The following is a 24,962-nucleotide window of genomic DNA, read 5'->3' as shown; positions in this document are numbered from 1 at the left end:
TTTTTTTATATAGCTGATCGATCCACGAAACAAATGCATCGTGTTCCTGCTCATCAGAATTCATTGGTCGCGTCACAGTTAGGCCTATGATTATTCCTAGACTCCGCGCATAACCAGCATGTTATATCCATGCGTCCATCATCCATTCCATCTATGACGAGTTTCCTCTTTGAAAATGTATTGTCATGTAATCGATGCACACTTAGACGATGTTAGAAAAACACAATCGACCCTCGATCGTTCGGATCGCGGTCCAGTGAGTAAGCAGCCGTCGAATAGGGGTTGATAGCGACGTTCTAACGGCAGAGGAGCCATGATAATCTGTAAACCAATCATACGGGCCTGTGGAACGGATCCACCCCGATTGGTCGCATCTATATTCCTTGTTCTGCCTCGTGTCCGGATCCGTCAGATCGGACCTTCGCATAGTCCATCCGTACGACACATTTCCATATTACAGTAAGATTAATTCGGGCAACGAGCTGGGCTTCGGCAATCACTGATGAAGTTTGGCAGGTGTCTGACACGCGTCAGCCATCCCAAAAGCGAGCCATCACTCTCTCTCGGAGATCGTGAATTCCAGTCAGATACATGCTTCCCGATTCGTCGTTTTGTTCCTATATTCTCTAATTTGAAAATCGTTAGGAAATCCCCGGAGAGGAAAGCAATTTTTTTTTCATTTATTCGGAAAATGCAATTTCCCAAATAGTCCTGACGCAACTCTTTTAATTATTTTTAACAGCCATTGTTTCAAACGTTCGAAAACTCGCGGTGAAAAAGAGAACGCGAGTTAGGCTGGCCAGGGTTACTAGCTTGCTGGCAAACGCGGATAGGGTTACTAACGATTTCGATTCTGCATCGGTGAAACCGAGCGTTGGATTTCCCGAATGCTTTTTTGATCCGACCAGTCACCGGTATTCGTACACGCTTCGTTGTTGGGGGTTGCTTTTCGAACAGCCTGACGCACGAGGGTGTTGTCTCGCTTGCTCCCCAGATGCCAATGATGCCAATTTCCCGTGTAAATCGCGACATATTTCACCAAATACCGAGGTTGCTCACGCATTTTCACATTTCCTCACACTCTCTTTTCCGTGTTCTGCGTTTTCACAAGTTCGTGGGTTGATCTTACTGCGATACGAGAACGCGTCGGATAAAAAGTTCTTTCGCCGTTATCCTCAGGAAGGGAGAAGGGAGTCCACGCGTTAGGGAGTTACGCGAAGTGTCTCTCGTGCACGAGTCGAAAATATTGCGTTGTCGGAACTATAATACCAAAATACCAGCAAAAACTGATCGTCAAGCACTGTACACTATACACGAGCTGCTTTCTCCATTTCCACGAGTGATTTCTTCCGATTTTTCTAGAATAGTTTCCACGCGAGAACGCGCTTCAATCGGTAGAACATTGCGTCGACGTTCTACTTGAATATTCTACGAGTGCATCGAGCACTCCTATCGATAAATCGAACCAGTCGACTCGCGTCGAATATTTTCGTCGACGATCGACCAGTCCGATCCAATCGGAATTTATTTATAAGCGAATAAGTCGCCGAATCGAATCACGGTGCGGTGAACAAAAACCGGATGTCACGCATATGGCGACGCAATTTTCGGAATTATCGGCTCGTGAACGAACGCGAGCGTTCCGCGTGTGCATTGCGCGCGCGTCGTACGCATCGCCGCTCGTAGACATGTCGAAACGAGAGCGAAAATCACCCCTTCGGGCCTGTTTGTTTTTGATACGGTTTTCATTGAACGTTCCACGCGCCAGCTGCATCTACACGCAAATGGTAAACCGCCTACCTTTCCTCGAATAGTACAACTAACGGTTTCCACGGTGTGCCGAGATTATAAAATCGGCCAAGTGTCAACTGGTCGTGTACAGCGTCACGTAATTGCATACGCGATTTCGTAATACGTTTTATCCTATAGACACTCCTAAATTCTAGATGGCCGTATATTCTAGGAACTTGGAGATTATATTCGTCTCGTACATCTAACTGTAAGTCTATTTTCATAAAAACTTTGTTTTCCTTTGGAAACATTGGAGCGCGTAGCGCAGTGTGGCTTTATAATAATTAATAATCACTTTGGAATTTACTTAGGAACAACAATATTATTCAGCGGACTCTTATTACAATGTAATGTGGGACAATACGTTCGAGCTTCTTATAAATAGTACAAATACATATACGCATATCACATACACAATAATTGTACATTTAAGCAATACTAGATGTCGCGATTACAATAGATCGGTAGATCTATCGTTTCAATGCTTCTTTCTATCTTGATTTCATAGTTATCTATATTATTAGTTTTCGTCGCTACAGTGACTCAATTAATAAACGTGATTTTCGTAACGTTCATGCAATTAACCGATAGATAATTGTACTGACGGATATTATTCTAGGGACATTGTTGGCAGTTACGTCATAAGCTAATTCAATGTGATTTTCCGCTAGACGAACTAACTTCATCCATATCAAACTAATTCGTCTATACCAATGATCGATTCAACAAAATTCACCTCACACGAATCACCACGCATATTACTTTTCCTTTTCTAATGCAGAAAAATTTCGTAAAATGCCAAGTCCGACCTTCGATAAAAATAAACGAACCAAACGAAGTAACGGTGGTCACGTACTTTAAAAGAAACTCTAAGTAACGAGTCGAGAAAAGCACCGGGAGTTTAAGGAAATGGAAGCAGCTGCGACACCTGTTCGACTCGTCACACTAGCAGCGACCGAGGCATCTGGAAACTTGCGAATTAAGAAATTCGCGAAAGGGGGTCATTCGATTATTTCCAACCATTAAGAGGCTCTCGCCTTTCTATACGGCAACACCCCATCGCAAACTCCTTTTTCCCGTAGCGCCTTTTCCAACTTTCTTACACGAGTTTTACATTTCGCTGAGAAGGGTGGCGAAAAAGAGAGAAAAGAGAGAGAGAGAGAGAGCGAACGAAAGAGAAGCATAGCTGCAAGTTCCTTCTTGACGAAGACGAAGCTTGTCTTGGGCCACGAGCATCGACAACCCCCTTTCCTACTCCCTTCTCGACCTTTCTCCGTATCGTTGGTATTCCACGCGGCAGCGCCAATATTGCGTTACTAGAACGCGTCCTGCAAGTGGAATCGACGCAACGCAGGCTACCATGACACCGACCATCGTCGTTTGTAAGTCACACCATGATGCCTTCTACTCCCTTTTAATTTACACCGCCGAAATTAATGTCTCCTTCATCCCCGGTTCGCTGCTAATAGAGACGGCGGGCTTTTACATAGGTCGACTTCTTTCAATCGTTCGGTTGGGTATGTCTCGGGAAAGAAAGCTCCTTTAAGCTTTCTGTCGCCAAGTCGTTCCACGTACAAATTTCAGTTTATTTTCTGAAACGTTGCCTGGATAAATGGCAAGTTTGCTTCCCTTTTCTTTAGTTAGGGCATTCCATGGGAACTTTTTTTACAGCGTGACTGGAACTGTTGTTAGAGTTTAAAAGTTTCAAAGTTATATAGAAAAGAGTTTCGTAATAACGAGTTTGACGTTGTAATTACACGACATTTTGTATTTTTTTAAATATATTCAAATTCAATTCTTCTGAAATGTGTTATTACACGCGAGGAATAAAATCGAACGGACGGCGTAGTAGGGAGAAAGAATTTAAATTCAACGCATTATCAAACGTAGGAACAACGGTCGCCGAGGGGATGTTTTCCGCGCGGTAAAACGACGAGCCGACCCTTCGTTCCTCTCAATTCCGAGCGGGATCGCGGAATCAAGTGTTTGAGATTATGACGGAGGCTTCGGTCACGTATTTCATTAACCGTGATGCCGTCGGTTCCGCTATGCAGGCGAGCGCAGAGGGAGAGAGAGTGGCGGATCTCTCGAGGGTGCAGGTAGCCGCGAAATATGTTTACCTTGCGTTACATCCCCCTGGGATGATCCCGTTATAATTATGAATGTCCTTGTTGTCCCCGCGAACCTCTCCTTCGCCTCTTTCAACTTTCTCTCTCTCTCTCTCTCTCTCTCTCTCTCTCTCTCTCTCTTTCTTCCTTCGTTAATCTCATCGGAGATTTCGACGTTTTCACGTTTCCGTCGTTGCTGTCTACTTCTTTTTACGTGCGCAAATCATTTTCACGATTAAAGCGAATAAATTCTGAAAATCGCGTTTCCATCGATTGGAATCATTCTCCCCCGCGTTCGCAATCGAGGAGTATCGAGGAAATTCGTTCTCTGCAGAAAGAGTGTGCTTTGAAACGAGCAACGACAGATTGGAATTACCATATTGGAAGAGGGACTGGACTTCTTATTTCCGTTTTCTTTAGAGCAGAGGCAGGAAAAAACTCAGCCTGAAGGGTTTCTTCTATCTAAATCGCTCGCTCTTACGTTCCTTGCAGTTCTTCTCTCGCGTTGTACCCCTTGCAAAACTATCTCTGCCATTTTCTCTCTCTCCCTCTCTCTCTCTCTCTCTCTCTCTCTCTCTCTCTCTCTCTCTCTCTCTCTCTCTCTTTTCGCTCAAACTCTACCCTTGCCAGCGAGCTTTCATCTCCCCTTTCCCATCTCAGGCCTCGAGATTCATCCGATGATTCTCGTCCACGAAGATTTCAATCTTGTTTGGTCGAGGTATCGACACGTCCTCATCTTCCTCTCGATATTCCCAGCAACCTGCTCCCCTTTCCTTCGTCATCTTTCTTGCTCACACTCTTACCACGTCTCTGGCTCTGGCCGCCCCTTTTGGTCGCGAAACGTTTGTTAACCCTTACGAGAGTAAAAGAGAGAATGGTCGATGTCTATATCGATCGGTTAGAACGAATCGAGTACAGGCTCGAAGGAAATTTCCGGTTACTTCCGCAGGAAATTCCAGAACGAGAGACACCCCCTTTCATCGATTCGTAGTCTCTTTCCTTCCTATTTTTTTTCTTTCTTCCTCATTTTTTCGCAAGAATCCTTTACTTAGCTTCGCCGAGAGTGCAGACATGATACCGCGACCGCTCTCGCAAATCTGCGTAACGAGAAACGGGCGCAGTCTGGCGAAAGATGGAGGAACTAAAAATCTGTCCGTTGTCGCGCTCTTTCTCGCCCCCAAAGAAGACTTTTCCAGTCTATGAATATATTAAAAGCAAACAAAGCCGCTCCTCCAGTAATCCTCGCGTTCTTGTCTCTCTGGAAGCGCTGTCTTCACTCGGCGGACATAACGCTCGTTCCGTTTATTAAACCGTCCCGCAAACGCTTTCTTAAGCACTTTAAGTTAAGCTTCGTCGTTACCCTCGAAAGTCCCGGTTGGTGTCTCGTTCTCCTCTTCCCCTAGGAGTAGGACGAGCACAACCCCACCGCCCTGTCACGATGAGGAACAATTAAAATCGCGTCCATCGTGCTTGAAAGTGCCTTGCCTGTCGTCGTTAAATAACTTAACTCGAAACCAATTTAGGATAATCAAATTGATATCAATTATCGCCGTGCAAAAGTACATAGAAGAAAAATGTTGGAAAGAACGCTTGTTTGAAGAGAAACAATATTTTCTTTTCTCTTTGTTTTGCCATATGAATAATTTTATTTAAACTGTCTGCATAAATTCTCTCTCTCTTTTTTTTTTTCTTCGTATAACATTTATTACATTTGTTTCAGACCGAGATCTGTTCAAGTGCCCTGACAGATGTCATCCACGCGGTTATCAATGGAACGGATGGTTGTCTATTTTGCTTTGGTCATGCGGGATTGGGTGAGTCCATGATATTTAAAATGCAAAATCTTTTCTCGCATTTATTTTGTTATCAATGTCTCTCGACCAAAGATACAAGAGAGCAACACGGATCAAATAAAAGTTGGTTAAACATTTTTCATCGTTGCGCACTAGGTGACAATATCTTCTCCCAAGTTTTCAACCACTCATTGTTCGATAAAGTTTGACGTCCCTGTAGACAAAACGCCATTGTCCGTCTCATCTTAGCAGAGCCTGTAAACAATTGTACGAAATATGAATATCACGAGAAATTTCCATCGTTCTTATCGTTCTGCTACTCTCTTTTCCACTGTTGCTCGTTTCATCGTTAAAATGCATCAATTCCAGTTGAAACTGGATCTTTTACGCAACTTATTTACCGGTATGATGTACATGGTGTCTCTTTACAATTTCAAAAATTTATTACAAAAGCAAATGAAAAGAAAGTAGAAATTATTACCAAATGAAACGTATTTAAGTTTTTTTTTGTTTTTTTACCTCATTTAATACACTTTTATCTGGGAACCGTTAGTTGCACGAAGCACATCAAGACGGTACTCAATTTCTTACACGATCAATGTTCTTGGTCGTCCACTATTCCCTTTATCGAACATTGCCCCTGTCTCCATAAATTTCTTGTGCCATGCATGAATTGATGGACGTGACGATGGATCTTTTCCATATTTACAAAGTTCTGAAGTTTCGCTGAGTCTGCAGATCCGATTTGGTTTCAATAAACTATGATACACATTGTGCCTTCTCTTGAAGAGTAAGGGGCCAACAGTATTTTATTCATCAACAAGGTACCTGCAATGTAATGTGATAAAAACCTTGATAATCACTGAGTACATAGAACAAATCTGATGAAGATATCTCATCAATTGCCTTTGTAATAAATTTTTGAAATTGTAAAGAGATTTTATGGACACTCACGTGGGGGTTATGTTAAAGATATCGTGTATCGACCAAAGGTAATCTAATCTAAGATCTAATCTAAAGCAGAGGATCACTGATGCCATTGCGACCACTGATGAAGGTATGCTACAGCGAACATGGCAAAAAATCGAGTACCGTCTTAATGTGCTTCGTGCAACTAATGTCGCCCATATAGAGATGTATTAAACGAGGCAAAAAAAAAAAAAAAAAAATAAAAACTTAAATATATACGTCTCATTTTGTAATAATTAACTGTCTTTTCATTTGCATTTGTAATAAATTTTTGCAATTGTAAAGAGACTTTATGAACATCCTGTATTACTAGAGATAGAAAATATCATCACAGCGGTTCACTTTTATATATATAACATAAAATTAAGTAAAAACTTATGATACACAATGAAGTTTGTTCTGTGTAATTGTGTGTATACCCCGTATAGAGTACACTAAGTTAGAATCTTGCATTTCTGTAGAAACTTAAATTTCTTGCTCATCTAATTAATTAAAGAGGGACTGTCTGATAGAAACATCTAAGTACATATTGTCTTCAACCACGAATTAACCATTCGCCGAATGAATCTGTCGCGACATCGATTTTTCATTTACACCTCTTTGTCTCCGCGTTGCATCACGGCGTCCATTTTCACCGGCAGTTTGCCGCTCGGTTTTCGTTCTCAAAGAAGCCAAGGGAAAGAGTGCCGTCGCAAGTGCGATGGGCAAGACGCGCACGAGTTGTTTTACATTTTAAGTAGTGATATCAAGTTTGCATGCAAATGCATGATTATGTGAGAAAACCAAGGGGAAGGAAGGTTTTCTCGGGTCGGCGAAAGAAGCGGCGGGGTGTTTGCAGGCCGGCGCAGAAAACGGACGAGGAGGAAAGCGAAGGGACGAGAACGAGGAACGAAAAGGAGTCGAAAGGAAATGAGATAATGTATGCTACTGGGACACGAGCTTCCTCGCGGTCTCTCTTCTTCCCTTTCATTTCTCTCTCCTCTCTCCTTCGTTTCGTTTTCCACACCCTCTTCCACCTTTCGAATCTTAACGCACACCGGAGATTATCTTTGCCTCGTCTCGCTGTACTTTCAACGGAAATAATTTCTGAGTTGATGGATTTATGGTTAGCCACGCGAAGAGACTGATTAAACCTCGCTCCTGAGTTTTACCGCTTGTGTATCCATTGCACTGTTTATCCAGTAGTAAACATCTGAATTTGAATTTATTTTATAAATTAATAATAATAATACTTCAGATGAAATTTGTATCACCGATATAAGTATTCGAGATATGCGTATGAGATACATGTTGGAAATATAAACACTTAGTTTTATCTCTTTTGATCGTTTATTGAATGTCCGTTTTCTCGAGTGTCTTTCCGGAATTGATCGTGAATTCAGAGAAGCGAGTATTTGATGTTACTGAGTGATAATGTTTATCCAGGATTGGGCAAATTGCAAATAATGAATCATTCCCATTAACTTGTTATTTTTATTTTAAAAATAACACAGAAGAAGTATCTTATCTTTATATTGTGCCTGAATCAAATGAATGATTTGTAAATTATTTTTTTATTCGAGTTAACTCATCGAAGAAGAATAACAAATAATCGCAACACAAAGTCGAATTTAGTCAACGGAATCAAAAATTATTTGGAAAATTATTTATAGAAATAAATTTAAAATACAAAATAAAATAAAAAATTATGTTATTTGCTAGCTAAATAATTAAATAATTTTATAATTTTAAATTAATAAAAATTAATTAAATTTTTAATTTTATAATTTATAATTAAATAATTATAAGAAAATTATTTTTCTTATTTAGATAAATTAGAGTAAAATTATTTCAAAATAACATCAAGCCAAATAAAATAAATTATTTAAATAATTATTTTTCAAATATTTTATTTAAATAATACTGAAGTCTGTTTTTATGTGATATCATACATTTCCGTGTAATGATGCAATTTGTTTTAACGTCTTGACATTGTAAAGTATCGCCAACTGCTGAGGTTGTAGGATAGACAAAATCGGTATCGCGTTACTGAATCGTTATGAGGATCATTATATGAATGTGATAAGCTATGTTTATTTTCATATATGTAGTATCCATCATACGTGTATCACGTGTATCAAGTATTTTCATGTGAAAAAGGCTGAATTATCAGTTTTGTAAAATGTGTAAATGTGTAAATTATATTTCGGCCTTGAATATTGCCTAGCGCAAGATTACAAATCAAAAGACTGCTTATTGATGTGAGACTAAATACACTTGAATGATTTGGTTGCTGTTTGTTGACTTATGTTTATGAAATCAGCCTGATCGCAACTGATTCTGACTAACTATGTTATTACGAATGAAGACTGTTTGTCTTGATTAACTGGATGATGAACTGATTGGCTAAAAGCTGTGACTTTTGACTAGATACCGAAGTAAGACAGACAGACCACCTGGAGTTGAACTAATCGTAAGACTGACTAAGGGCTGCAATCTTGATTAACTGGATGCTGAACTAAGACTAACTGACTAAAGGCTGCGGCTTTGACTGACTGAAGTAAGACTGACTAACTAAAAAGTGAACTAATTGTAAGATTGATTGACTAAAGATTGAATTAAAATTGATTGACTAAAGGCTGAACTAACAATAAGACTATTTTCCGAGCCTCGTTGGCACTCGTCGATTCCTTTCCAATGCACCTTTAGTCCGTAATGTCCCTGATGAGAAGTCACAAGGTCGCGCGGACGACTTGACAACAGAACAGATTTTTCAAAATTCCTCTGGACCTGGCTATCTATCAATCGTGATTGGACCGTTCCTAGACTTTGCGAGGTTTTCCAGAATATTAACTTCATAGCACAGCGTCTGCAAAGTGATTTTATCTGAAGTCGTATTGAAACTAATTCTGTGAAACATTGTATTTTCGGTATCCATCATACATGTGTTTTCATCCCAGACACAAGCATCGCAATAAGTGTACGAGATACATCTTTGGAAATTAAATATAAACAACACTTAGTCCAATCTATCTGGATTTTGTGCTAAATGTTTCATTTCCCAAGTCTTCTTTCGGAACAGATCACGAATTTAGAAACTGCTTTTGAAAAAAAAATGGGCGCTAACATTTAATATTAACGACTAACGAACTTATTATTGTTAATACAGGATTGAGCAAATTTCATCAGATACAAAGGTAAAAATTAACAATTTGAAATAACGAATCATTTTCATGAATTTATTATTTTTATTTTAAAAATAACAAAACAAAAGTGACTTTATCTTATGTTCAAATAAATGAATAACCAAAATAATAAAAACCAAATAAATGATCATTATCAATTAATCCAATGAAGTAGAATAAGAAATAATCACAGCACAAAGTAAAGTTTACTTAACAAAACCAGAAAATTGAAAAATTACTTATAGAAACAAATTTAACATATTTATTGCCAATGTGATCGATCAATAGACACGTCAGTCTACTGGACCAATCGGTCACAAACCGAGTTTAAAAAGGCTTTAGCACCAGATAAAGTGACAACAAATGTGTTAAAATACAAACTAAAATAAAAAATTATCTTATTTAATAGTCAAATAATGAAATAATTTCAAGAAAAAACATTTCTTGTCCAAATAAATTAAGATAGAATTAATTTTGAAATAACATCAAGATGTTATATTTTTTAAATCATTTTTCAAATATTTGCTTGTCTCTGTATGATAACTTATACTCCCGCGTCTATGACGCAATTTGTTTGTTTCTTCGACGCCTTGGCTGTCGATATCATACCGTACGAGAAATATCGCTGGCGGCTGAGATTCTCGAAATACACGAAATCGGTATCGCGATACTGTGTCTTCGTGTGAACGCGTCCATAACAGTACGTGTACATTCCATATCCATTAAGCATGTATCGCGATATAAATATTTCTGTCTGCAAACAACCTTATATTTAAACACGCAAGCTCACAATCGATCGAATTTTCACGTAATTCTCAAGCAATCGGATGAAAGGAAAGAAAGATGCGTAGCGCAAGAAAGAAAGGAGTAACGGAGATGCAAGCAGAAGATAAGAGAGTCTACGAGGCGGGCGAAGTTAAAGAAACGCATGAAAGAGAAGAGTGGAAAGACGTGGAAGGAAGCCGGACGAACTTTCATCCCCTCGCGTCTCCGCCGAAGATACTTGAGGCAAGTCCGCGAGCAAACTGCTTTTGATCATCGCTACGACAACGCACTTTTCTCCTTTTCTCTTCCCATCTGTGTGTCATTCCTCTTTCCCTCTGTTCTCCCCTTTCTTTGTAGCCGGACTCCCCTAACTCTTTACTTCGCTTCTTCCTGCTGCTTTGACACAGAGAGAAGCACGAACGAAACGCGGAACAAAAGGAGAGAGGAGGTGAAGTCCGCGAGGTGAAATCAGACGAGACGAGACGAGATGACGAGGGAAAAGAGAACGCGAGGAAAAGAAGCTTATGCATTGCGTAAGCAATCGAACCAGCCGAATTATCTTGAATTTATATCTTTCTCTTGATTCTCTTTTTGCGTGACTCATCGAGCCACCTTCTTTCTTTCAACTCGCGAAAAGATGATTCAAATCACGATTCAAGGAGGAATTGCGCGACAGCGACGAATGCAAGAAAAAAGCAAAAGAAACGATTATGAAACGACCACGGTTGGTGAAGGTCCTTTTAAAAGCAACGAGATTTGTCGCACAGAAAATTACAAGAGGCGGACGCAGGAGGAGGGAGGATCAAGAGGCAACGTGCGCTTCTTGCATGACAGTCAAACAATACAGCCTTTTGTACTTTGTAACGCGGTGCTAATTACTCCGCATCAGCCACAGCCCTTAAGGTACACGCTGTCGAACCTTTTTACCGCGAGAAACCATTGAGAAAGCAGATTAACCAACAAAACGAGAAGAGAGCTGGCGAAGAACGCGCGAGCCTGTCGCCCGCTCCCTTTGACATGCAAATACTCGCGATAATTATATCGAGAAATAATGATTCTATGTTTTTACTACAATGCGAATTCCGTCAAACGTCCCTCACGGTATTTCCAGTTCCACGTTTGTGAAAAATTCAGTCGATATTGTGGCTCACCCGGTCAACAGAGGCATCGTTTTCGCCTGTATCATTTCCTTTTATTATTTCCTATTCACGAGTACATTCGTTTTTATACGCGTTTTCTCAGCTTTTCTTTCACGTTCGATCTCGTGTTTGCACGTTCGAACGTGTGTAAAGGCAAGAAAGAACATTGCGAAAACGTTCAGACGAAGTCACTAGTATTTCGATTCACGTTGACTGTTCACGTACGTATGTACCTAATCGACGGGGCGATATTCTCTCGATGGGAATTTCAATCGGTTGATGCATCGACTTTAAAGTACTCGTATGCGAGTGTCGCGTTAAAGATTTTCTCTCTTCGGTTCTCTTTCTTCGGAACGTTTTTCATCTTCTTGTCTCTCTGTCATTTTCCGCTTTTCTACGTTTCAATCATCGACTCGTTGCGGAGAAGCAACGATATGCACGTCTGTTCGTTGAACCAATGTGTCGTTGATCGAAGTTTTATTAAAATTTTTACGGTCAATTTGATTTGAAAGAAGTTCATGAGTCACGAAGTTTCATAGAAACGCGATATAAAATGAAGAGCATAATCATAAAACATTCTCAATACTTTAAATTGTTATAACTTCGTAAAAGAAAATTGTACAACAATCTGCTTGGTCTCATTTTAAAGCATTGTAAAGTTTTTGCTTTGATTGTCTTAAGTTTTCTTCAAAGATGTTTTTACATCATGTAGCAGGTGGGAAAGCAAGAGTACTTTCATTCTCGAAAATTATAAAAATTCAAATATCTCTAAAAACATTGACAAATTATTTTCATGACTTGATTTATCATGGTCTTGAAAATTGAAATTTTTTCTTTGTAAAGATTTCTTTTCTTTCTAAAAATCCCTTAAATCTTGCTACGATTTGTTTTTTGCTATTTCATTAAACTTTCAACATTAGGATTAGATGGCGAAATGTTTGGATTTCTTGAATTTTTGTTATTTAATCCTAATAGTTTCAAATTTTAATGAAATGACGAAAAAATCGTACAGCAAATTTTAAGGGATTGTTATACAAGGAAACTTTCAGTCTTCAGGATCACGATGGATTTAGTCGTAACTTAAATTGTTGCGGCGCGATGCGATTGTGATTTGCGCGCTTGTATTTGAGGTGGATAGCGATAGTGTGTGAAGATATAATAGAGAGTGAAGAATGATAAGATTTCGATAGATGATCGGAGACTGCGAGAAGCGGATTGTATTAATAGATGAGTGTGAGTAATATGACGTATTACTGACTATAGCCCACGGTGAGGTAGCAATTACCCACCCACAGCGGTGATAATATGTATAGTTCAAATTGTGTGACAACGCACTGACGTGATACGCCTCTCAGTGATTGTATTTTCGTCCGCAGTGATACGCACTGTATTGCACTGTAGTGTAAATACACTGTCTTGAGTGAATGTTGCACTGTTGAATTTAATGTTACACTGTCTTCCCCGCTGACGGCGGGCTTGTTTTATGAAACAGTGATGGCGAGTGCGGACCAAGCAGTTCTTTGAACGGTGAGCCGTTTGATTGCTTTGACGTAATTCCTCTAAAAACGATAAAATTATTAAACATCGATACAGTGATCGATGCCAACTATTTTTAAAGGATACCAAACATAACAGGCACGCGGAAGACAATAAACTATCGCGTCACAATAGCCGGGATAGAGCGTGGTAGACATTACGTAAGACGAACTTCTTGCCAGCATAAAAAACGTGTGAGCCGTTGTCCTTATATAGAATAATAAATTATTTTATGTGGACAAGAAGCCTAACGCCTTTTGTACGCATAATTCTAATATCTAAAATTATTGGACATCGCCCGAACAAAAATTTTTCAATGTTTTTACATACATGTGAATTCTTACAATTTTTGTTTAAAAAAAAACGACACTTCCAGTTTTTACTTAATGTTATAAAATGTCTTGGGAGAAAAGAACGAATTCAAAATAATCAAAATAATGTTTTACGCTTTAAAACGAGACCAAATAGCTTATATAATCTCTTTTACGAAGTTGTGACAATTTAAATCATTAAAAGTTTTTCACTTAAATTAACAACTCGCGGTGTAAAACTGACTGCAGGAAAACAGTTTGTACCTGTCAGAATAGCAATGGTAACACGATGATAAAAGTTGTTTGAGAAAGACAAAACATCCTAAAAAACACTACGTATTTTGCTTTTTTTGTATTCTACAATAAAATATTGTTCACATTAAAATTCCATGTGTGTGTTCAGTTTTGCTCATTACTGTACGATAAATTTCTCTACGATTATAATCCGCGTAATGTTGCCGAATTTGTCCCGGAAATCGACTGAAAAGCGAATGCCCGTTTAACGTCGCCCTCTTCTTCCCAGTTTCTAATTAAATAACAACATAATTCACCGTCTTACGTTAAAACAATTAAATAACGTTTAAGATTCAGCGACGGCTGCCGGTGCTTTCCCATTATTTCGCCGTTGCCGGCAGCCAACGTGAGAAACTCACCCCTTGAATTCTTACGCCTTTCGCTTTCAATTCTCGTCGTTCCTCCTCCCGTTCGGTCCCTCACTTTCTCCCATTTCTTTACCTTTTCTTGTCTTTTATTTTTTTCGGCTGAATTCTTTCGACGCGCCCGTATTGTTTTATGATTTTAATAAGACTCTTTCGTTTCTCTATCGGCAATATCTCTTGGCTCGTTGCCTTTTCGTGCAAAATTCCAAAGTTTCACCCTTCACGGGAAAAGAATACTATTCTGACAAAGTCTGGTGGTGACTTAACAGATTCTATAGACATCGGGAGAAGGAGATGGGAGAAGAAAATTTAATGAAAATGATTAGAATCTCATATGAATCACTGATTATGCCAAATAAACAAATAAAGACGCTTCATATGAAAAGACTTTTCGATATGGGGAGATCTAAAATCTTATAAGATAAGTAGTGCACTCTGTCCACAAACATTATGATTAACATCATCATTTGTTTTTATGTGAGGAATCAAATACATACCGATTATCATTAAAGTATATTTTACGCTTTGTTGTATTTCATCATATTTTTTCAAAGATATGATGAATTATATCTTTAAAATGATTATTTCGCTTTTATTATCGTGATGCTTCTAAACTCTTGGATGAAGTTTAATTACAAGAATAATAAAATATTTTGCATGATATATTTTGTGCCTATTATGGGGAAATAATCTGTCTCTAATATGCTCAAATATATATATATGTAAACTTATTGACTACTATAGAATATTTAATTACATAAATTACATAAATAATAGAATTCGAACATGATAAATGCTGCTAGAAATAAGAAAATGCAAATTTACAAAGCATATTCATTTTATAACTTTCGAGTATAAAGCTTGAAATGATTTTATTATTAATACACTACCGATATACTACCAATCTTCACATAAAAAAGAATTAAAAAATCATTTCAATAAAAAAATATGATTATAATTAAAATTTTCATTATTACAAAATGTTGCTCTTTATTATAATTACCCACTATCCCATACTGAACAAGGAAATGGATCCTCAATATGAAAAGATCGCATATTTGACAATATATAAAATCGCGGTGATGACAGATGGGTCAGCCACAATACTATCTATTTACACACATTATAAATACATAGGTATTAAAAGCAATATGCATTATATTATTAAACAATTATAATATATATTATTGTGGAATGGATGAATTCTGGGAAAGGGCCCATAATTTGCTCCAGTGCCCGACGATTGCAGATACGCCAAGTGGTGTAGCATAAACAGTAGAGAAAGTTAAGCCTGCGACTTGAGATTGTTTATGGCCCTCCAGGCCTAGAGCTTAAGATGTTAAGGATATGGATGCGTCTGTGTGTATGTGTATGAATGACGAATTTTTGGGCAGATGAAGAAGGCAGTGAGAAGCCAGAGAGAACAGAATGAGTGTCGAAAAGCCAGAGAGAACAGAATGAGTGTCGAGATGTCAGAGAGAGCAGAGTGAGCGAGCGTGAGTGAAAGAGAGAAGACAGTGAGTTGAGAGTTGCGCGAGAGAGAGAAGAGAGTGAGTTGAGAGTTGCGAGTCTAGCGAGTTTAGCAATTAAGAAAATAGTGTAAAACGTCACTTTAATCACTATAATCATCATTAAACAAATTTTCTTTTATTTAACCTTAAATAAACAACTATCCTTTAACAAAATTCCTATAAATTGGAGTCTCAAGCCGCGGTTCCTACATTATATATATTAGAAGCAATATAAATTTATATAATATCATGCATATATTTAAAAGCAATATGTGCAAAATTTCGACACATTCCTTTATTTGCACAGAATCTGCGAGCTACTAAAAAAAAAAACTTTCTCTACTCGTTATGATGTTGGAGTCAACACGCTTACAATTTAGAAGAGTTTATTCCCTTACAGTCGTGGTCGTGTATGAAATAGAATGATTTACATTGATTTAGAATGTGATGAATGTCTAATGCTTTTGAATATGATGTAGAATGATTTAGAATGTTTGATGCTTTTAATGATATAGAATGTCTCTATAATGATGTAGAATGTTTTAGGCTATCGAATGTCTCTAAAGCACGTCTTTATATATATTTGGTTATCATCGTCAAGTGGAACGGGAAGGAACATAGATGATCAATTATTGGATCTTACCCTTATGACTAACTATTCACAGTCCACTTTTGTGAACTGTTGCTAGCTTATTGTCAGTATAGATTCAATAGATGCAATTGCATAGATTCATTATTGTCCGGGTTGGTCTTCTAACAATGATACGTGTTCTTTCGTTGAAAAAATTCGAATTATTCCTTTTATGGTTCTTCCACAAATAACAACGGCTGTTTGAACTCATAACGTTCCCGCCATTTTCGATCACATTCGTTTCACCTGTCGTTGGTGAAAGCTGTGGACTTGTAATGGTAACCGAATTAATCGGTTTCAATCTATTCCCGGTATAAATTAGATCGTCGCTGACGGGTCTCGTTACGCGTCGTAACTATGATGGAGCGTTTATCGTGCTCACGTTTCTCATGGCGTCCCGGTAAATAGTAAACAAATTAATTGTCGCCGACCGGGACCACAAACCAGGCGTCGCGATTGTTGCGCTCAACATCGATCTGCAGATTTGCAGTTGCACATCGGCGGTGGATTTTCAAAGGGCAACTGTGCGAATCGATCCTCCCACGTGGTTGAACGAAAAGCGAGGAAAATCAATCCCGAGCTCCGTTGTTTGTTCCGTGGTGGCGATTTAATCAGGATGACGCTTTCCACGGCTCTGCTTTTCATTCAAGTTAGCCAAAGAACCGCTTTAATCGACGAATTTATGAATGATAACATGCACCAATGTATTTACATTAGCGACAATGTATTTTTAAAGATGATCGACGGTGGATACTGAAACGCATGCAGTCAGTGAAAACGAGGAAATGCAACGATGTTGAAAAATACATATGTAGCTGATGTGATTGCTTGAATGAAAGGGTTTAGATAAATATGAATATTATTTTTAGAAGAAATAGAAGAAAAGTGGGAGCTTCACGGAAAAACTGTGAAGAATAACATTTATCTCAAAATGAATCTACATAATTGCTTTTAATTAGAATTTATTAAATTATACCTTAAAAGAATTTAGTCGGCAATCTCGATCGACTTTTTCGATTTTTCAAAATATTACTCAATATTATGTTCATAAATTTTGGAAATACTTGGATTCATTAAGCGTTTGAACGTCCAGTATTGTCAAACATACAGTTTAATGATTCAAACGTACATCATTCAAATATATACAATTTAATTTTATCATTCACTTGTTAAACCGTAATTTGCAGTTATGCGTTATTTAATCTCCTATCATGCTCCAATATGTAACGCTTTTAATAAAAGTATGATATAAGATTTTTAGATTTATCACCTACAAAATGAATATCGAAATATCATATGTTATTCGCAACTATTCTTCTATATCAAATAATATCCAACTATTATATAACAGAGCTGGATAAAATACTATTTTGAATAGTATGAATAATAAATAATCCTATTTATTTTAAGCTATGCGTACAATTTAAATTTTGGAAGTAAAATATTTTACTTGATTATATTTGGTACAGTAACTCTCCTAAATTTGAAAATAGTATTTTATTTGAAAAATATTGAAAATATTTTAATTTATTTTCTTTATTTTAAATATTATTGAAAAATAATGATTTAAAATTCACTATATTGTCCTCTAATCTCTCTTTATACCCTGTTTACTGAAAATCGTAATATAACCGGATAATTTTTCTATGTATAAAAATGAAAATACTAATTAAATGTAAGCACTATTTCTTTTTTGGATTATTTCCAGTAAAATATTACATCATTTCATAAATACTGCGGTTTTTCAGAGTTTTAAAACGTAAAAGAAAGAAATATTTGACATTATCAGGAACCTTTTTTTACCATTATTTACAACTTGTTCCTATCTAAATTTCGTTCAATATCTCGAAATAAAAATTTTAATATTTACATTAAAAAATGAATCGAAAAAACCGCGTTGCTTATGGGATGATCCAATAGTTTAAGCAAGATTAAAATATTTCATTTTATGCTTTAGATTACTAAATTAAAATATTTTACTTTATGTTTTAGATTATTAAAATGAATTGTATAATATAATTATTTTATTTTGTGATTTGAATTGTCAAAATGAAAATATTTTTTGTTCGTCGAAATATTACATTCTATTTAATACTACACCTACCACTGGTCAAATAGCCGCTTTTAAACTTTCGTTGAAATTTTTATACAATGTTATTACATCGTGATTTAACTTCATGATTTTTTTATAATACGTATATAATGAATTTTTTAATACTCATTCCTCTTTTTATTTTTTTATTTTTCTAGGAAATATAATATAACTTGTCTTGTCTATCGTCATTTGACCGGTTGAAAGATTTAAGTTCTTTTGTAACGTTACTTTTTCAGAACATCCAAATCTAAATGTACACAATAGCTATAAGTGTAAGGCAATCTCTAAACGAAGCATAATTTTGACTGAAAGCAGAATCAGCCTTTGATATACGATCTGAAGAAGCCACGATAAGGTGACGACAAATGATAAATGCGTGATGAGAATGTTTGTACTTGTAAATGCAGACCACGAAATTAGAAGAAACAGTACAACTTTGTAATTCTAAAAAAGAGGATCTAATAATAGATATGGATTTATCATTACATGCCGAATAAACTAGCTAATTTGTCATTAAATTCTCGTTAGCTACTGATGTAAACAGCAAATACATTACAAACGGGTTCCCATGTTTGAGAAAAGATAAAAGAAGAGAATCTTCAATTGCTCTTGGAGAATTTGTTGTTCTCAAATAGTAGAACCATTCACAGGCTGAATACCGGAAAAAATCACAAATAATTTTTTTGCAAGCATATTATTGGCCATAAAATTATTAGCGATAAAAACCACTGTGGTTGGAGCTATTCGTTCTAATAAAGGCAAACTGCCAATGTTCTTTCAACATTGTGACATATAATATTATATAACAATATTTTTTCTTTTATTTATTATTGTATCTTATTGGGATTTGTTTACTAATAAATGTTATAAATATTATTGAAAATTCTACTCGTTGATAAAAATTTCGAACATTTACGTATGTGATTTGAGTTTTATTCCATTATTTCAGGCAAATCACACACAATGCTGGGTACACCAGAGGCAGGGCACACTCTAGGAGCGATTCCGTGCGCAATTGCTTGGCTTTTCCGAGGGATATCCGAACAGCGACAAAGGACTGGTGCCAGATTTAGTGTCAGGGTCAGTTGCGTAGAATTGACCACTGGTCAACAGCAGCTCAGGGATCTTCTTGCGGCTCATGCTAACGGTAAGTAAATATGAGTCTCCATACGAGCCGATACTAATGTACAGGATGTAGCTACAGAACAGAGTTAGGGATTAATCGATTAAAATTTTTAGTACAATTGGCTGATTAATGTTTATTGGCTAATAAAATTAATCGTTGAAAAATCGACAATTGATTTAATCGATATATCAAATTAATTGTCATTGATTAAAGAAAATTAATCATTGAAAACTTGATGATTGATTTAATCAATAAAATTAATTGTTAAAAAGTTAAAGGCAACTAATCATTGAAAAATTAGCGATTTATTTAATCAATTAATAGTGTTAATCATCAATTATGAATTGTTAGTTATTACATTGAATTTGTTCATAATTTCATATAAATCAAAGTTTAGCACTTTGAATTTATAAAAAAAAAACTTCGACTCTTTAAGATTAAGATATTTAATCGAAGTAGAACATATTCCTGATTTAAACTGTTGAGTGGTGTAGAGTGACCCATATTTCTAGCTGCAAGTCTTATTAACTTATTTTGAATTCCTTCGAAATTTGTTAAATAAACTAGCAGTAATAAAAAACTTAAGTTCGTTGTATTTGACATTGTATAGACATTAATCCATTGAGTTAAAATATTAAGTTACACTCGTAGTAGGAATTAATTAGTCGTTTTTCAATTTGAAAGATAAAAGAAATTATAATCCTATAGTATATGAATTTGAATTCTCAATTTTAATTCTTTAAATTGAAGATTAATAATGCTTTCAATGTTTTACAACTGGCACGATGCAACATGTTATAACTAAAATTTACTGAAGACTCAGTAAAAAATTGTAAGACAAGGGTTTAATATTATTTTACTGATCATGGACTTACAGAGACTTCATTGTTTCTTTATACACTTTACATTTTTACATCGTGTCTCCCCTAGCCGCGAACAAGCACAAAACGTTAAAAAATTTGAACGTTATTTCATTACAAAAAGAATTCCAGCAGTAAATTATTAATAAGATATCCAACTAATGATTAAAATTCAAAAAAACTTAATCTATTTAATATAAAATTAATATTATTATTAATAAAAATTTAATTTTTGATTCCAATTAATGATTGAAAGACATTTAATCATTCATCGCAATTAACGAAAAAAAGTAGTGAATGTGTTATTCATTGCTTATTTTTAACAACTAAAATTGAAATGTAATCGTTAATTGCAATTAAAGATCATTGGAAAAATTTAATCGTTGATCTTTGATTAATTTTTTACCCAATTCTGCTAGAGAGAATATAATGCAAGCATGACAAGAAAGTGAACGAATTAAAAGTCATAAATAAATCTTTCTTACGTGTTTTCCTACTACTATCCAACAAATTTATAAGAAACTGCTCTAAACTTATCTCTGTTCATCCGAACGCAGACATGCTCATTTATCATCCAAATCATCCAAGTTTGAACCGGGTCGAATCGCAGACATTGAAGCTTTAGTTACAAATTACAAGCAACATTTGTAACGTAATCTTTGCAACGGCGCGACGTCGAAGTTTTCTCGTTCCAACGTTCCTCAATCGTGATAGCATTGTATTCGCGACGTGTCGAAGAAACTTGAGTCGTAAGAAACACTTGTCTCGCGCAGGTTTTAAGAGTTCTTTCTCTCTAGCATCTACAAAACGAGCATCTTAGATTTATATATATATATATATATATATATATATATATATATATATATATATATATATACAGGGTGGTCACTGAAGGGTTTGAAAAAGTCATAACTTGTTCATTTTGTGAGCAGGAAAATGGTAGTCATTTGAGAGATGTTATTTTTTACACATAATGCTCAAGAAAATCCATTAATTATATTTCCAAATAAAATAATAAAAAATTTTGAAAAACACGTGTTTGTGAAAGTTACTTTAGTTTTATATCATTCAGTCTTTCAGTGATCACCCTGTATATATGAATCTTCGGCCCTGGTGACTTCCAGGCGCTAGCGAGGTGAAAAGAATGGAACGTTCGAGCGTCGCAGGCCAGAAGAGGGAGAAACTCGAATCTTCGTGTCTTTTGCTCTTCGCGAGATTTGACGCAGCAACGAAGGAGAAAGAGATTGCGAAGGGAATGCCGTTGATGTTTAAAGAGCGTAGGTGGCCTTTGACGAGAGTCTCGCGCGTCTAAGCTATTTTCAACGTGGCAGAAGAAAGAGAGAGAGAGAGAGAGAGATGAATTTGAGGTGCGTTTCTTGGAAAAAAATTAGGATTACGATAAGATTGAGAGAAATTAGAATTGTCATAAAGAATTCATCGTTGCAAAAATATTTAAAGATGGATTCCTGTATTGGATTAAACGATCGATAGAACTCGTAACATCATAATAAATCGGTCGAGACGAAGAAAAAAAAAAAAAATCTGGATACCAGTTGTATCCTTTCACCATTGTCGTGTCGCGATTAGTGTTCAACGCGGATGTTACAGCTCTCTCCTGTTGCTTCACATTCGGCTACTTGTGCAGCAAGTTATCGTTAACGATATTGCTCATTGTTCTGCGTAACCATTTCTCTTGCGAAACCACCTGCAGTTTCTGCAGGTCTCCTCGCGCGACACATTTCGTGCTGTTGGTATTTAGTAGCGTTGGAAAAATGATTCAGGGAAGCGTCACGTTGATATATTACTTTATTTCTTTAGTCTTTGTTTCGTTGATATATTACTTTATTTCTTTATTACTTTGTTTCTTTAGTCTTTTCACTTTGGACACACTGCTCCTTCGCCTTCGTCCTTCTTCTCTTTTCCCTAACTACTCCCAATACACGACATTCACACGACACACATATGTACATACATTACCAACCTTGGTTGTTTCGCTCGAAATTCGTGATGTGCCAATCGAATAAGTGGATTAAGACAAAATTGGTGGAAGCTTTAGAAATGCAAATTGTCGTATTGAAAAATAAATACAAACCCTTTTGCTGTCAAGGCCAGAAATGTGCACAGTGCGCGTGGTTTTTCTAAGTCTTAAATAACAACTATGCTTAATAAAACAATCGTTGCTCTAATATAACAAGTATAGTTTACATTTTCAATATGAAAAGACTTGTACAAAATTATATTAGTTATTCTAATAACATTAGACCAATTAGAGTTTACATATTTTTAGGTATTTATATAATTTACAAGACTTTACGATTAAATGTTTAATATAATTAATAATGTAGCGCAAATTAGTTAATATATTAATATGTAGAGACTAGTAATATAATTCTCTAGAATATTGATATATTCTAAAAGGAGGATCTATACATAAACCAACATTACAATTTTTACACGCATATCGTGATCTCATATCGGGTCTTTCATCATTTTTACTACAAACTACACATCTTCGGCTTTGGTTTTTACCTTTCGGTATATACAATGAGGGAAAATGCCTCTCTGTTAACCTCATGGGATTAATTATTATTAATTGATTATTATTATTACCTCGTATAGATGCCGGACATATCCGGCGCTCGTACTCACAGGTCGCCGCGTGGATGCCGGATATATCCGGATATATCCGAAGCGAAAGGGTTAAATAATCAAAATTTGTAACTTTGGAACTATCAACTTTTTCTAGCGTTTCACGTTTATTATAACAAGACTTTCCTTTCACGATTCAACGTGTCTGTCTACTATCTACATATCTAGAAGTCACCCTTTTTCCTATTCACCGCCATATACAGTTCCAGTTGCCTGGCGATAATAAATTCTCAAGTTATCAACCCCTCCGTTCGCTCCACCCTCCAGCAATCCTCGAAACACCCCGGTCGCCAACACCCAAGGACACCCATTCCTCGCTGGCGACACCCTCGCCCAAGAGAGGCGTGAGAGACGTTGCCTTGGCAAGTGAGTCAACGAACTCGCGATTTCGTTCGTTTTCCTTACGTCAAAGTCGCGTGGGTCCGCGCGACGGACGCGGTCGCGTGCTTCGGTTGTCGCGTGCACCGCGCCGATCGATAAACGCGACACAACGGTCGGCGAAAGAGAGAGAGAGAGAGAGAGAGAAACGGTCGAGGGGGAGAGGAAGCGTGTATCGCCACTCGGCGAAAGAGGGAATAAAAGCGTTCGGAGGCGGAGGCAGAGGCTGGAGTAAAGCAAACACGAGCAAAAACCAACCGACCAGGGACGAACAAACGAGCGTTGCCTGGCTCTGGTTCTGGCTCTGGCGCTGCAATGACAACAAATTGTATTCGAAAACAAAGTACGCGTAATTGCGAGCGAGCCTCCTCCGCCAGACGAGGCCTGGCCCCAGCCACGCATCCAAAGTCGTCGTGACTTTTTCTTTTTTTTTCTCTCTCTCTCTCTCGACTGAGCAAGCTTTCAATCTTTCTCTCTCTCTCTCTCTCTCTCTCTCTCTCTCTCTCTTTGTCTGGTTCCCTACAAGGCCCAGTGGCGAATGCTCGTCACGTAAGGGAATTGGCTCGCTCATTAGAAGGTAACTACGAGCATCCTCTCTAACCGGAGTCTCTCTACACCTTGGCCGGCCCGAGTCCCGAGCCGCTTTCGAATTCACGCTGCGGCTTACCCGCGCACGTACACGCTACACGCGGGACCATCGTTCCCCGCCGGAAGTTGGCTGCCGGCTTGCTCGATCGCAGCTACGATTCGACACCAGGTGTCAAATTGGGCTGATCTTTATCTGGGACGGTGACGATCGGTTTCGGATCCGTTAGAAGATTACACGTTTTTAAGTGGAGTCGGTGTTTGGATTCATTTGACGAATAACTGTCGGGCTGGTGGTAAACTCGCGGAGCTGCTCCACTACATTTTCGATTTTTCATCGAATTCGTGTTTCCAATATTCATGACCTCACGTCGTTTCAACCCTTTCAGCTCTGATCGAGTTGGAAAATTATTGTTCCTTTAATGTTCGAAAGGAAATGCAAATTGCAATTCTGCGAACTTGAATTTTCTGTTTTAATTCTTCACGGACAGTTTTGAAAGATTCACGCAGATTTTTAAGAATTTTTCCGAAATAGTGGGAAATAAAGATTCGAGTCCAAGTGGAAAAAGAGGAATTTCGAGTTTGAAAACTTTTATCCTTGAGTTTAGCTAATTCTAGGCATGACGAAATTGACAGGAAGTTATTCTACGCGCGAAAATAAGAAATGAAAAATAAAAGTTCGTCGTAACATTCGTAAAATTATCGTAAAACGTTTTCGAGAAAATCGAGTTTGAAATTTTATCACGTATACATGTGTGCTAAAGCAACTATTAACGAAACATGCACAGTCTGTTTTCATAAAAATAAATGAAAATGAAATTTGAAAAAAATTAATATTTAATATATAATAAAATTAATATTTAATATATAACAAAATTAACATTTAAATATG

At 37.0% G+C, this 24,962-nt stretch overlaps 1 protein-coding gene across 4 annotated transcripts in view; it reads left to right on the top strand.

The window, feature by feature from the left end:
- The window catches only part of LOC122527920, a 309,050-nt gene extending 289,393 nt beyond the window's left edge, over positions 1-19,657 (top strand). For all 4 annotated transcript variants that reach the window (XM_043652506.1, XM_043652505.1, XM_043652508.1 and 1 more), the window contains 2 exons: positions 5,620-5,713; positions 19,422-19,657. In XM_043652506.1, coding sequence (XP_043508441.1) covers positions 5,620-5,713; positions 19,422-19,627 — 300 coding nt within the window. In that variant the 3' untranslated portion in view covers positions 19,628-19,657. The remainder of the gene's footprint in view (positions 1-5,619; positions 5,714-19,421) is intronic.
- Positions 19,658-24,962: the final 5,305 nt, after the last annotated feature.

This window comes from Frieseomelitta varia, unplaced genomic scaffold (assembly GCF_011392965.1).
Source record: "Frieseomelitta varia isolate USP_RPSP 00005682 unplaced genomic scaffold, Fvar_1.2 scaffold_239, whole genome shotgun sequence".
In the NCBI taxonomy this organism is placed as follows: Eukaryota; Metazoa; Arthropoda; class Insecta; order Hymenoptera; family Apidae; genus Frieseomelitta; species Frieseomelitta varia.
This window is presented reverse-complemented; position numbering and strand designations above follow the sequence as displayed.